The sequence below is a fragment of the Vitis riparia genome, chromosome 14 (genome assembly GCF_004353265.1).
Source record: "Vitis riparia cultivar Riparia Gloire de Montpellier isolate 1030 chromosome 14, EGFV_Vit.rip_1.0, whole genome shotgun sequence".
Lineage (NCBI taxonomy): Eukaryota > Viridiplantae > Streptophyta > Magnoliopsida > Vitales > Vitaceae > Vitis > Vitis riparia.
Window position 1 is genome coordinate 23,963,347 of NC_048444.1, and position 13,977 is coordinate 23,977,323.

Sequence of the window (13,977 nt, forward strand, 5' to 3'; positions counted from 1 at the left end):
TTTGTAAAGAATATTATTTTGATTTATATCCCATAATTATTTTTAATACAAAGTTTTATTCACATATTTTTTCTATAATCATTTCACAAAATTTGTGTACATAATAAAGTCATCATTTCAAATTAAGGATAATTTTTTATGAGTCTTTGAAAATTACTATAGATTTAGAAATAGTTTATTTAAAAAAAAAAAAAAGAACTATATATTTTTCAAAAACCCTACAACCTACACCCTAGTGAATATGGGCTGAAGTTGAAGAGAATAAGCTGAATCCCATTGAAAAGAGAATAATAATTTTACAAAAAAAATATACAGTTGGGTACGGAACAGTTGGGTATGTTTTTTTGAAAAAAAAAAATTTACAAAATTAGGATGGTTAGGAAACTATTTCTAAGCAATCAATAATCCCATTGAAAAGAGAATAAAAATTTAGTTGAACAACCAATTACAGGGCCTCGATATTGTTTTTCTACAAAAATTCATTGGCTGACTTCCCTCAAACTATGTGCTTATATTAATTAGGCTATTCCAAACCTACCCTATCTCTCTTGGAACAACAAAACAAATTCTTGGTAGAGAAAACTTTTACAACCACCAGCATGAGTCCGAAAATTTTCAAGTTCTAAGACAAACTCATCTATAAAAAAACTGCACTCCAAATTAGGACTTTGATAATCATTATCGAGCTTATCGAGCTAGTGAAAGCATAGCAGGCAGCAGAGCTCGTACTTGTGGAATTCATAGATGGAGCTGTCCCATTTACAAAGCTGCCATTCCTGCCACCACTGCTTGCACAAAATAAAGCACAGATAAGAAGTGTGAGTGGGATTATTTCATCAATTGGAGATTACGAGTAAAGACAATAAAAAATGTAGTGAACGTTACCTTCCTAGAAATCTACACGAACCATGACCTGTACACAACAGAGAAACAGCAAAATTATCATAATAAAAGAGAAGGTGCAAGACACATGGCCTGAGCCCAATATTGAAAATTTTAAAATGGGGAAGTAGAAGCACTCGAACAAAGATAAGATAATAGTTTGCCCATACTCTCAAGTTCAGTCTTACTTGGATCTGTGGTAGTGATTGCAGCAACCCCATTGAAGTCACAGGTCCCAGGAGCCTTCCCCATCTTATGATAATATGTGTCAAATGCGTATGTTGCATGTGCAGCCACATCGTCTGGTTCGTAGCAGTCTTTCCCTTGCAGCAAAGGAGAACAATCCACCTTGCCAGGTCCACAAGCCCAATCCAGAGCAGCCTGCAGCATCTTCTCATCAGCACCATCCTTTGCAGTACAGTAAGTCTGGTTCATAGTATCATTTGCTAGTACTAATCCTGATCCTGTCAAGTGTAATATGTAAATGGGTGTTCCATTTGCATCAAATAGTCCCCAATTCTTTTCTGATATGGGCCCAGATTTCATATCCTCATTATAGAGTTCATAAATATATGTACTAACAGCAATTCCGGGGTGTTTGGGCGTTCCGGTTTTGTTCAGAATGTGTCTTATCAAATTGCTGTTATAAGTGTTTGCATTGTCAACGGTGGCATCTGGCTCATTGGAACCACCTTTTGATGGCCAACCTGATTCGGTCACCATAACAGGAATGCTAGTGAAATTTAGATATGCCATGGCAAAATAAGCTGCATCAACCATAGCATCAAAGACATTGGAATAATGGAGGACTGTGTTAGCATCAACAGCTTCCTTGTTAGGAGGAAGAGGCTTGAAGAGTGCATAATCTAATGGAATAACACCATTTGATTGCATGTAGTCATAATATGGGTATATATTGAGCATGAGAAATGAGCCTGTTGACTGTAAGAAATTTAGCATGGGGACCATAACTGGATTCCATGATCGGTTGAAGAAGGCTTGGGAAGGTGGAAATGAATCAAGGATGATAGAGGAAGAAAGGGGTGTTGAAACCTTGATCTGGCGATCAAGATTGGATGCCAGCAAGGCTGAGTGAATGAACTTGAGGGCATTGACAAGAACAGGTGCTGCATTTGGTAAGGTGGTTAGAACCTCGGAACCAACCGCAATGGTGGTTATGTTGGTGGCAGGGTAATGAGCTACAATATTGCGAGATACCCAATTAGCTGCTGTGGAATTTGATTGACCTACACCAAGGACCTGCTCATTGGGGATGGCGACAGTGACTCTTATGCCCGTATTGGCCAATGCAATAAGCATAGCAGGCTCAGCATTGAATAGGCGGACATGTCGAATTTGCTGGGCCTTGAGGAGGGCTACAACTTGAGTTGGGTGTGGCATGTCAGATAGGTCTGTTCCAATATTCACACCGATAAATGCATCTGCAACAAAGAAATCAGGGTCATTGTAATTGCACCAATACTTAAAACTTAAATTGTCAAGGACAAGCTTGGATTTAGATACATGAAACATCAAGGAGTGCTCCTTTTTATCATTATTGTTATTTTTTAATTTGATGACTCATAACAGGTTTTTGTCCAAGGAAACCCAAATGCAAACTTTTTTTGTTCTCCAAAAATACCTTAGAGAAACTATGTCTTCATAGATGTCTTGCTCCCAAAAGATGAGGAGATCGGCCTAATTCAATTAGAAAAAGGAAAAAAAAAAATAACAAAATTGTTCAGCAAGCCATAATTCTATTAGGCTATTTTTGGTTCCCGGAAAAGTAGCAAGGAAAGAAAAAACATGCTAAGATAATCTCATGTTTGGTTTTATTATGAAAAATACGAAAAAAAAAAAAAATCAAACATAATTAAACTTACTTAAAAATATGTACATTTTTAAATTATTAAATCTTTATATAGAAGAGGAAAAACAAGTAAAATGAGTTTCAAATAGCATATTAAAATCATTTATTGATTTTAAATCTATTTTTTATGTTCATTTTTTCTTTCCTTCTACTTTTCAATTTCTATTTTCTTTCCCTTGCATTTTTTCCCTCAAATTTTCCGGAAACCAAACATAACCTTAGAGAATGGTTGACTTGTTTTCTCCCAAGGAAAAATGTTATTGAAGGAAAGTTAAACAAGAAGGTAAAATGATATTTGAAAGAGTAAATCCACTACTACTGAATATAATATAATCAAATCAACTTCAAATTTATCTTAGCCTTTTTAAAAATGGGAAATTGTCTAAGAACAATCAGATTTAATAGCAAGACTTGGTTCTTGTGAGATTTAATACCAAGGGAGATAAGAGTCCATATATTATGTGAATCCATGGATGAAAATGTCGGGAAATATCGCCGATATTTAAATGATATTTCTTGTATCGAGCCTCATCTAAGGATAGATTTATTAGAAATTTTTTGGAATTATCAGCAATTTATGGGATATTACCTAGATTTTTGGCAACATTATCACCTCATTTGACTGATCACTCGAACCTAGGTCTTCTCTAGAAACCCACAAAATGCTAACCAGCAGGTGTCTTAGCCTTGTGAAATATTCATGAACATGATAAATATATATAATTTATATTTAGATTTTATCTTTATTTAAATTAATTTTAATATATATATATGAGAAAAACAATATATTAAATTAAAATTTAATAAAAAATTAATTTCAAAAAAATAATAAATTTATCATTATTTTTTTATATTATAGAATATAATTAAATTAAACATATCATTATTTTAGTATTAATGTGTTTTCAAGTTAACTTATATTATATTATTGTCAATCATTACAAATTTCATTATATATATTATCATTTTCTTCAATAAAACAATTTTAATATGTGTATCATTGCTTCCTTTATTATTTTCCGGTGTTTCCCTAAGATTTTTATGAGTTTTGATTAATTTTCATCATATTAATATTTTTTGTAAAATTTCCTTTGATATATCCATAAAATTAAGTTACCTATATATCAATGAAAACCAATATTTTCATCTTTGTGTGAATCACATGATGACAATGTTGTAACTCACACAATGCCATGGCAAAAGAAAACCCTCATCTAACTAATAAGTCAAAATAATAATGAAAGAGAGAGAAAAAAAAAACCATCATAACTCAAAAACAAAAAACTTACGAAATTAGAATTTCCATTCGGAAAATACTAACATTATTCGCTTTTTTAGCACACTATTCATGTCACTTGTCATGTGTCAAATTATATAACATTGACGACTAAATAAGGAGCTATGGAAAAAGAAAACCCTGATCTCACTGATACTCCAAATAATAATGAAAGAGAAAGAAAAAAAACCCTCATAACTCAAAACAAAAAATTTACGAAATTAGAATTTCCATTCCAAAAATACTAACATTATTCACCTTTTTAGAACACTATTCATGTCACTTATCATGTGTCAAACTATATAGCATCACAATGGCATAGAAACAATGTTAATTACATGTGAACTTTGCATGCTAATGTCATGATGATATGGTGCTGAGATAATATTTTACTAATAGGACACTGTTGCATCAACCAATATTCAATTCAACAAAAGATCTAGCCTGTTAAACATGTATGATAAGATCTTGATCGTTGAATGAGTTACAAATGAATGAAACCAAGGTATAAGGATTATAAAAGAATGAGACCTAGGTACAAGGTACAGACAAATGAGACCAGGGTATAAATAGTGAGACCTAAAAATGTATACATGCACCACCCGACTGAAAGTATGGGATCATAATTAATGGAACAAATGGAACCAAGAAACAAAGAAGTGAAGTAGTAGGCAAGGCAGAGTGAAGCATTGTATGTTCTCGTATCTCCACCCAAAGTGCCCAAATCCTCTCATCCTTGACCCTTAGCAGTATCTAGGAAAGGGTATTTTAGTAATATGAAAAGAGATAAGATACAAGCATTAGAACCAAATGGGCTGGAGGACACCTCTGTTAGGGTTTCCTTTTAATTCATTGTTTATTTCATCTGATGGAAGGAAGCCAGCATTGTGGAGATTATGGGCAAAAGCAATAGCAGAAGCAGCTATTCTCCATTTTCACACAAATATACTTCTGATATTTGTGTATATATATATATGAACAGAGAGATCAATCTTTTATAGCTTTTTAAGATTTCAACAGCCCAAAATCCATTAGGGAACAATTGTACACTTGTACGTTTCGAAACAATAACAAGGTTAGAGAATGAGTGTTTAAAATGACAATTAACAAATACCCACAAGCATAGCAGGCCAAATCCACAAGGAAACAGAGATAAGCAACAGAAGAAACTAGGAAAAGTATTACCATCATCAGCGGCGACAAGAGAGATGAGCAAAACAAACAAAAGAAGTAGAGCCATTGTTTGAGGTTTAATGGAAATCCTCAATCCCCAATCCTCCAGAAGCAAACCCAGAAATTAAAACAGAGAGAGAGAGAGAGAGAGAAAGTTGTACAGGCAGGGGAGAAGGAAATGAAATTAATAAAATGAAGAAAAGCAAGTGGGGTACGAAGCAGTGGGCGAATTTAAGAGAGAATGGTAGACAGAGATGAGGTGGAAAGCCCGAAAGAAGATCCAACGGCAGAGGAATGATCATATGGATTTGTTGTCGTAGCCGTTACAGGCTTTTTCAGGTGGGGATTGTGGTATATGTGCCCACAGCCAACCAGACAGCGTGGTGTAGGGACCACTATGTTACAATTGCAAACAAAACGACACTCTCACTTAGGAACTCCATCACACTGCCCCTCACAACGGTCACATTTCGTACACTTTTATTCTCACTATTACAATTATTTTATCGGGTGCTGCCCTCCATGTCATTTGTTTCTTTCCCGTCTTTCGTATTCTTCTTCCCTAGTCTCTCTCCTCTCTGTAAAACTCATATAATAAATTAATTAATGACATTCTATTGAAAAGCTTAAAATTTTTAAGAGCAAAATGTTACCTAAGCAAAATATTATTATGAGTAGCAACTCATTAACTTATCATATACCTACAAAATCCTTAACACCAAATCTAAAATTATATACCCACGTCATCTCTCTCTCTCTCTCTCTCTCTCTCTCTCTTTTTTAATTATCTTCAACAATTTCACTTACATTTTCACCCTATTGATGCTCGTTGTAATGTGTTTAGTTATTATTATTATTTTTGCATCAAAACTTTAGTACCATTATCTCCTTTTTATTTTGTTTTCTATAATGGTTTTTTTGATATATTAGATTATAATATTGGAGTTTTTCTTGTTGATTATAATGTTGCTTTTTGCTTATTTGGCAATATTATATTTTGGTTGTTTGATACAAATACGTGGATTAGTTTAAAATATATATATATATATATATATATTTGAGCTAATATTTATTTTTTATTTTTAATCTTAGAGCAAAAAATAATGTTTCCTTAAAGTGTGTGTGTTAGAGTTAGTTTTAAGTGTCTAAATGGACTCCAAGATCCTCTCTCTCAAAATGTGAAAGGTTAAGTTTTTGAAAAAATTCTTCTTTATTAAAGTTTTTTCTTACTTTCTCCATAAAAACGAATGTCAAGATATTTGTACTATAAAGAAAAAATAATTGTCGTATTTGTAATTCTATTTATGATTTAAGACAATAAAATTGATCAATAAAACAACTAATAAATATATATATGTATTGAAGCATTTGAGCATTTGTATGTATGCGGTCTTAATATCCAAGGAAGCATGTCTAACTTAAATAAAAATTTTATTTCCAAAAGCATTTATACATCAAGTGTATTAAACAATTTCACACCTAGTACCTTAACATACAAGTATGTTAAAAATATTTAAATCTTTTTAGCTTTTTTTTATCACTTGGCACACTAAAATTGAATATATATTAACCCTACCATTCTAACAATTCAAGTGCATTATTAGAATATTTCATTTTTTTATCTCGCGCTATCATAACTCTTTCATTCCCCTTTTTCTTCTTATACATATTTGTTTCTTTCATTGTATTTTAAGTTAAAAAAAAGAGTGAAGTTGAATAGAATTGTAATTGAAGTCTTAATGACTCTTGTGAAGATAAAAGACCTTTTGGTTATGTTTTTTGAAATTTTATTTTTTAAGTTAAAGAACAAAAACTAATTTTTTTGGTATTTTATAAAAATAGGGTTTGAAGATTTTTTTAAAAACAAGTTTCCAAGAATAAAAAATCAAAAACTTCTTTTAGATAAATAAATTTTATTTGTTTTAAAAATAATTTTGTATATTGATGTTTTTTCAATTTATACAATATTAATCTAATTTAAATATCTCTTATTAAAAAATAGTTTTATATTGAAAATAAATTTAAAATCAATATTTTTTTAGTAAAATATGAATACTAATAGTATAATTAATCATGGTTATAAAATATAGATATTAATATCTTTATAAAAAAAATAACTGATTTTTTTATATAAATAAATAATAAAAAATTAAAAATAATAATGGTTAATAATATTTTATTCAAAATTAATTTAAAAATAAAAAACTTTAAGTTTTTTCCTTTTTAATATGTAAGTAAACTAAGTTTTTTTGGTATATGTATACATTTAATACTCAATTATGAAAAAAAAAATCATCTAGGAATAGTTTTAATTCTATTTGCAATTAATTGATTCGATTTTTTGAATTTCAATTTATTCCTAAAAATTAATTAATTCATTATAGGATTCAAAGTATTAAGTCTCCCTTGATCTTCACTTTTGATTCAAAATTTATTTGTCCAGTAAAAAAATTCAGAAAAATATAGTCATATGCAAAGGAGAAATAATAAAGTCATAAATTATTTTAGGCTAATTTTCATCTATTTTTTTGTAGTACTGATTAGGTACACCTCTAAGTTCTAGATTATTTTTAAAAAATTATTAGACTTATTATTTCATTCGATTTGAATGAGAAAAATCATATAAAAATTTATTTATATGCAGAATTTCAATCCATGAATTTTTAATAATGGTTAGGTTATTTTTTGAGTTCCAAATTATTTCATAAAAATTTAAATACTTGTTCACGAATCCAATATATTAAGTATTTCTTGATTATGTGTCTATTTTTCTAGTAAGAAAATTAGGAAAAATATTGTTCCATGCAAAAGAGAAATAACACAATCATTCTAAATTAATTTTTGTTCATAAATTGCGAGTATTAATTGGATTAGAATTTAGTTTCAAATTATTTTTAAAAATTACTAGATTTCCTATAAATTAAATTCATTAAGCCTTATTTGATTGTGGTTTATTTATTTAATAAAAAATTATAATGAGGCGTAAAAAAAAGACTAGCAAATTTATTCAAGAAAAGTTTTAGTTTATGAATTTTAATATTAATTGAATTAGTTTGAGTTTCACAACCTTTTAATATTAATTGCATCAATTTTTAAGTTTCAAATTACTTTTAAAAATTACACTACAAGGAAAAAGATATATGGTGACATTTATAATGAGTCACTATAAACATAGGGTGTCGCTACAACATAGTGTCACTTTATCCACTGACACCATGGAGGGTACCAATTGGTGATGTATTTGAAAGTGACATCAAAACAGATAAATGGTGACATATTCAGAAGCGACACCATATATTTTTAGTGATACTTAATTTGATATAGAGTTATGTGAGATATATAAGATGTGATATTAAATGCATTACCTTTAAGTTATGGTGTCACGTTAAATGCATCACCTTTGAGTTATGGTGTCACATCATTGTAAATGATTATGGAAGATATGATTGTTTTTTGTTTATTAGCCTATTAATAAATAAGATCAACCTGTGCATATTTTGTCCATAAATATAATAATCATATCACATTTAACTTATATTTTCGTAATGCTTATGGATTAACATGTAATACATTACATCATCCAGTAATATTTGTATATCAAATGTTCACAAAATGATAGTACATCAAACCCACCAAAATTAAAAAAGAAAAGTGAATGCACATTAAAACATGATTTAGAAATGTTAAGCATCCCAACATTCATGTATACTTGCATTTCATATGCATAAAACCAGCTAACCATAAAATGACACAAGAGGTGCATCCAAAAATCCAAAAATCTCAATACCAAATAAAGTAACGTTTATGTCCTATAATGTATGACATAAGAGTCACATCTAAAAATCCAAAATCTTGTTGCCTCTTTCTCCTTTCTTTTTATTCTTCATACTGTCTTCCCAATAGTGCATCTTGCATTTCATAGTTTTAGAGTTCTTATTGAAATAAAAATTAATTAATGTTATAAAAAATGAACAAATCTAAGTACTAATGTTTTCTTTTTTTCTTTTCCTCATTTTGATATAAAAATAGTTCATAAATAATATGTAATGCCATACAATACTAATGGAAAATTCATATAACAATTAAGGGACTTATCATGCATGATCACGATACATCAATATGATTCATGATTAGTTATAACACAAAAGTAGTCAATTCTCCTCTAATTTCATTAAATTCTACTTAAGAATATGTTTTTTTTTTTTTTTTTTTTTTTTTTTTTTTTTTTTTTTTTTTTATCATCAAACTAAAATCAAATGAGAATAACATTAATATCGCAATAATTGGAAGTATGAAACTATGTACAATTCATTAAATGAGTAAAACCTTTAATGCAATAATTGTAGAATCAACAATTATCTCTTTAATGAATATCACAACAAAGTAGTCACATTTGAACTCAAATAAAAACAATTCAAGAAAATAAAAAATAAATCAAAACTACAAAATCAAAATATAAATCTAAAATTTTAGAAACTACTAATCTTCCACTTATAATCTGCACTTTTTAAATTTATTTTTTATAATTCTGTAGACCGTCATTTAGAGCTCCTCTTCCATGTAGTTTTTTTTATTAGGTGTCATAATCCCAGGAAAGCCGGCAACATTTTTGGAAGAGTAGGTGTTGGTTTCTAGAGGAGTCAAGCATGCTGGGACGTGTGGCCATAGACACCACCACCTTGCCATGGTGGTGGTTGAGGATGGAGACTAGCTAATGGTTGGAATAGAGGAAGTAGAGAGTTGGTAGAGACTGATTAAAAAAAAAAAAAAAAAAAAAAAAAAAAAACAATAGAGCAGGAGAGAGGGGAAGGGGGTCTTCATTGTTTTTGGAAAAGGGAGATGAGAGAGTTGAAAAAACAGAGAGTAGCTTGAAGTTCTGGGGTTCTGGCTGAAGAGGAATGCTTCCAGGTATGTTTGTTGTAGCTTTTTAGCTCATTCTTATCTACCACTCTGTTGTTTTTTTCTTTCTTTCTTTTTTCATTATTTCTGGTACATTCTAAGCATTGTTCGATTGTGTGAGTACAGATGTGATGCTGTATTGCTTTTCTCTCATATTTTGATCTGAATGTGGGTCACTCTTGCAGACGGTTGACATCCTCATTTCAATATTTGTCTTGATCTTTCCCTATGTACCACTGGTTTTCGAACACATTGAATCAAGCATGAAATAGGTTTTCATTTAAGGGTGCACTTATTTGCTTATCTTTTTTTTTTTTTTTTTTTTTTTTTTTTTTTTTTTTATCATACTCTTTTTGGTTTAGTTGTCTTTCTATAGTTATGCTTGTTTCAAATTGCTCTGTTTTGCTTTTCGGGTGTGCTCCCTTGTATTTATGAATAAATAAGGTACGGAGCTGTAGGGTTATGGTTGCAAAGGTAATTTCAATGGGGGTTGAGATTCTAGGCCCATGAGAAAATAACTAATTCATCCCCAATTGGTGTCCTTTGTTTCAGTCCTCGGATGGGAGTTATTAACAAAATTTATAAACCTAAATCACCATATACTAGGGTAGCATAGCTAGCATAGCATAGTGGTTTTAGGATCGTTCACTGGGATGGGTTTTCATTTCACACCTGATACTAGTTTAAAGAATTGAATTGGTGCTTTTTCTTTTCTAAGTTAGCTTTAAAAGAAAACATAATCTTTGGTTGAAAAAGGTTGGTTTTAAACTAACAAAAAAATAATTGATTTTAATTACAAAGAAAAGGGTCTCTTGGATTTTCAGGTCACTAAATTCAGGCCCCTTATACAAAAGTGGAGATTCTGGATCTTTCCTCGCATTGGGGATTTAACCTATAGTTATCCTCCCAACCGGTGTGTTAGAATTGCTTCTCATTAATGGTTTCAACGCTAAATCCCTTTGACTGATGCATCTTGCAATGGCTCGTACCTCTCACCTAGCATTTGCCATTCAACGTGATCCTTAACCTTGGATTACCCTTCAAAAGCTCGCAAGAGATAACTAATGGATGTCTCCAGGGAGTCCAAAAGCTTACCAAGTGTTGGCTATTCTAAGTAATCCTACCTTTAAACCACCTACCAGAGGCTCGCAAGAGATAACTAATGGATCTCTATGGATTGAGTCCGAAAAGCTTACCAAGTGTTAGCCCAAGTGATTATAAGGGATTCTAAGTTAACTAAAAATATAAAAACCATTAACGAGTCACAACTTCCTCTTCATTAAAAACTAAAACAAGGAAAACTCCCACTTTTGTAATCGGGTCCCTTACCTAGCTCCCTTTCGTCCAAGAAACAAAAAGTCTAGCCACACATCCTTTGAGAAAACATCTTCAGAGGTTGTTTGGCTAGAAAGAAAAATATAATCAAAACGAGTAGGTAAGGCAGATCAAAGCTTTGTATATTTCTTACTAAAAAATGTACAAGTGATCCCTTCTCGAACGTCTTCCGAGATTCAGAGATATGAGATATATTACAAGGAGATATCTTAAGATATATAAAGAGACATATTTTCAACCTCTTGATTAGATATCCTAAATATCTTAAAAGATCTTCAACTGATTACAAGGAGAGAATAGATAATTACACTAAATATCTTAAGATAAAAATCTAACGAAGTCGGTGTAAAATATCTAAATATTACATTTTCGCATGAGGAAAAGGTGATGCGAAAATTTTCGCATTAGAGAAAGGTGATGCGAAAATTTCGCATTACAGAAAGAGTAGTGCGAAAATTTTCGCATCAGAGAAAGGATGGTGCGAAAACATCAGGGAAAGGCAGTGCGAAAATTTTCACATCAGGGAAAGGCAGTGCAGAAATTTTCACATCAGGGAAAGGTAGTGCGAAAATTTTCGCATTAAGAAAAGGTGATGCGAAATTCCTTTTCAACTTGGTGTAGTTGCCTTCAAATGGCTATAACTTCTTCATTTCAGCTCCTATTTGTACACCATTTGAAGCATTAGACTCCTGACTTCCCGATCTTTGAAATGATATATAGTATGTAAAAAATGGACTTCAGGAAGTACTCTAAATTTTCCTTGCAACTGCTGCCCTTTTGAATTTTGCATAGCATGTGAAGATTTCGCATAGCCATGCAAAATTGTTTCATGTTGGATTTCTTTCTCTGATCCTCTTCCTTGCATCTCTTGATTGGCTTGGAAGCTCATTCACAAGGGTTGCACAAAATTCTCCCTCACTTGGCTTGCTTCAATGATCAAAAAGCTACCAAAAACATCAAAACTAGCCAAAATTTGATTAAATACAATAGCAAGGGTCCTTAATGTGCCAATTGAGTTAAAAGGTATTAATCACTACTCAAAAGTGTTTAAAAGAGTTTATAACAAGCTATAAAAGAGCGCTTTTTGAGTAGTAATCACTCCCCCAACCGACATATTGCTAGTTCCTTAGTAATGAAGGAGAAAAAAAAATTAAAACAGTAAAATAATTTACAAAATCATGCTGATCACTCCAAAAATCATAAGTGGCATGATTATAAAGCATATTCTTACATGGGACATTAAAGAAACAAAACCCATCCTTCAACAAGAGGGTATAAAAAATCTTACCTGATCATAATTCATAAAGAGTAGGCATTATGCAAATTTAAGTCATGATAGGATTTCCACTCTCCTAGGCTTAATCAGTACTCTTCCACAAAAACCTAAGTGTTATTTATTAGCTTCCGAATATAGTACTCTGAACTAATCTCTCCCCCCAACCTAGTTCTTTCATAGACTTTAGCAAACTGACCACTTCCAATAGGCTAAGAACGCACTTCTTTTATTCCATAATTTTTTCTTATAGGAGTACAATGCTAAAGGTATTGCTTTCTAAAGTGTCCATGTAACGGGGATCCGTCGATGACTCCCAACCAATCAAGGTTTAGGGCATCAAGCTTTAAGGATCTTTTGACCACTAACTCCTCAGATTTTACCCTGGACTTTTGAAATTGAAATTTAATACCCAAGCACCTACAATATGTTAAACTCCACCTATTCACCCTTGTAACGAGCATTAAGGTCGGTGGCTCCCAACCAATCAAGGCTTAGGGCACCGGGTTTTAAAGATTTTTGCCATATACCCCTCAGACCTTGCTTGGGTTTCAAAGCAAGTGTAACACTTTATTCTTTTTCTCTTTTTTTCTCTTCTTTTTTTTCCAAGGCTCATTGGCCTATTATAAGGTGTCCCAACACTATTAAAACGAGGTCAAAGGTACCAAGTCTAAATTTTCTTAAGTTCAAGAAGTGAGATAGTTTTTCATCTTATAAACGGAACCTAAAGTGCACAGTGTGTGGTAAGATTAAAGTGGAAGAAATAAGGTTGAATTCAATAGGAGTTTCAATAATTCATCAACCTCAATAAGCATAATACGACTCTACTATTCAAATAAAAAGACAAGAGTTCAATTTCTATCATTTCATTTTGAGAATTTTTCCTTAATAACCATGGAGAGTAGAGTAAAACTTTTAAAATTAAGAAAAAAATTTAAAAATTTAAAAATTTAAAAATTTAAAAATTAAGCGAAAAGTACTAAATTAACAGGATAACTTAGCATTATTAACAACTTTCTTCCTTTACTCTCCCCCCAACCAAGATCAACATTGCCCTCAATGTGGCAAGAATGATTATAAATAAAGGGAGGAAGTGGTACCTCCTGAGTGACATGGAGTCTAAGTCATATAGGAGAAACCACATGATTCAAAAAACAAAAGATTAATGAGTAAAGGATATAGAAAAGAAAATGCCAAGTATAAACAAAATGATATGTATATATTACTCTGAGAAAGTACAATGAAATGATCATGTAATACATCCAATCC

The 13,977-nt window shown here is 31.2% G+C and overlaps 1 protein-coding gene across 1 annotated transcript; it reads right to left on the minus strand.

The window, feature by feature from the left end:
- Positions 1 to 387: 387 nt before the first annotated feature.
- LOC117929613 (glucan endo-1,3-beta-glucosidase 2-like) lies at positions 388 to 5,396 on the minus strand. The gene is made up of 4 exons (XM_034849952.1): positions 5,214 to 5,396; positions 1,071 to 2,324; positions 886 to 913; positions 388 to 785 (listed from the first exon to the last, which is right to left on the minus strand). The coding sequence occupies exons 1-4, from the start codon at positions 5,266 to 5,268 to the stop codon at positions 638 to 640; spliced, it is 1,485 nt and encodes a 494-aa protein (XP_034705843.1). The 5' UTR covers positions 5,269 to 5,396; the 3' UTR covers positions 388 to 637.
- Positions 5,397 to 13,977: the final 8,581 nt, after the last annotated feature.

What these genes read in the sequence shown, in the direction of transcription:
- LOC117929613 (XM_034849952.1), bottom strand. Translation starts at nt 5,268, where the DNA reads ATGGCTCTACTTCTTTTGTTTGTTTTGCTCATCTCTCTTGTCGCCGCT. An exon ending in TCTTGTCGCCGCTGATGATG is followed by an intron (nt 2,325 to 5,213) that starts GTAATACTTTTC and finishes TCTTTGTTGCAG; the next exon opens with ATGCATTTATCGGTGTGAAT. An exon ending in AATCACTACCACAGATCCAA is followed by an intron (nt 914 to 1,070) that starts GTAAGACTGAAC and finishes TGTTGTGTACAG; the next exon opens with GTCATGGTTCGTGTAGATTT.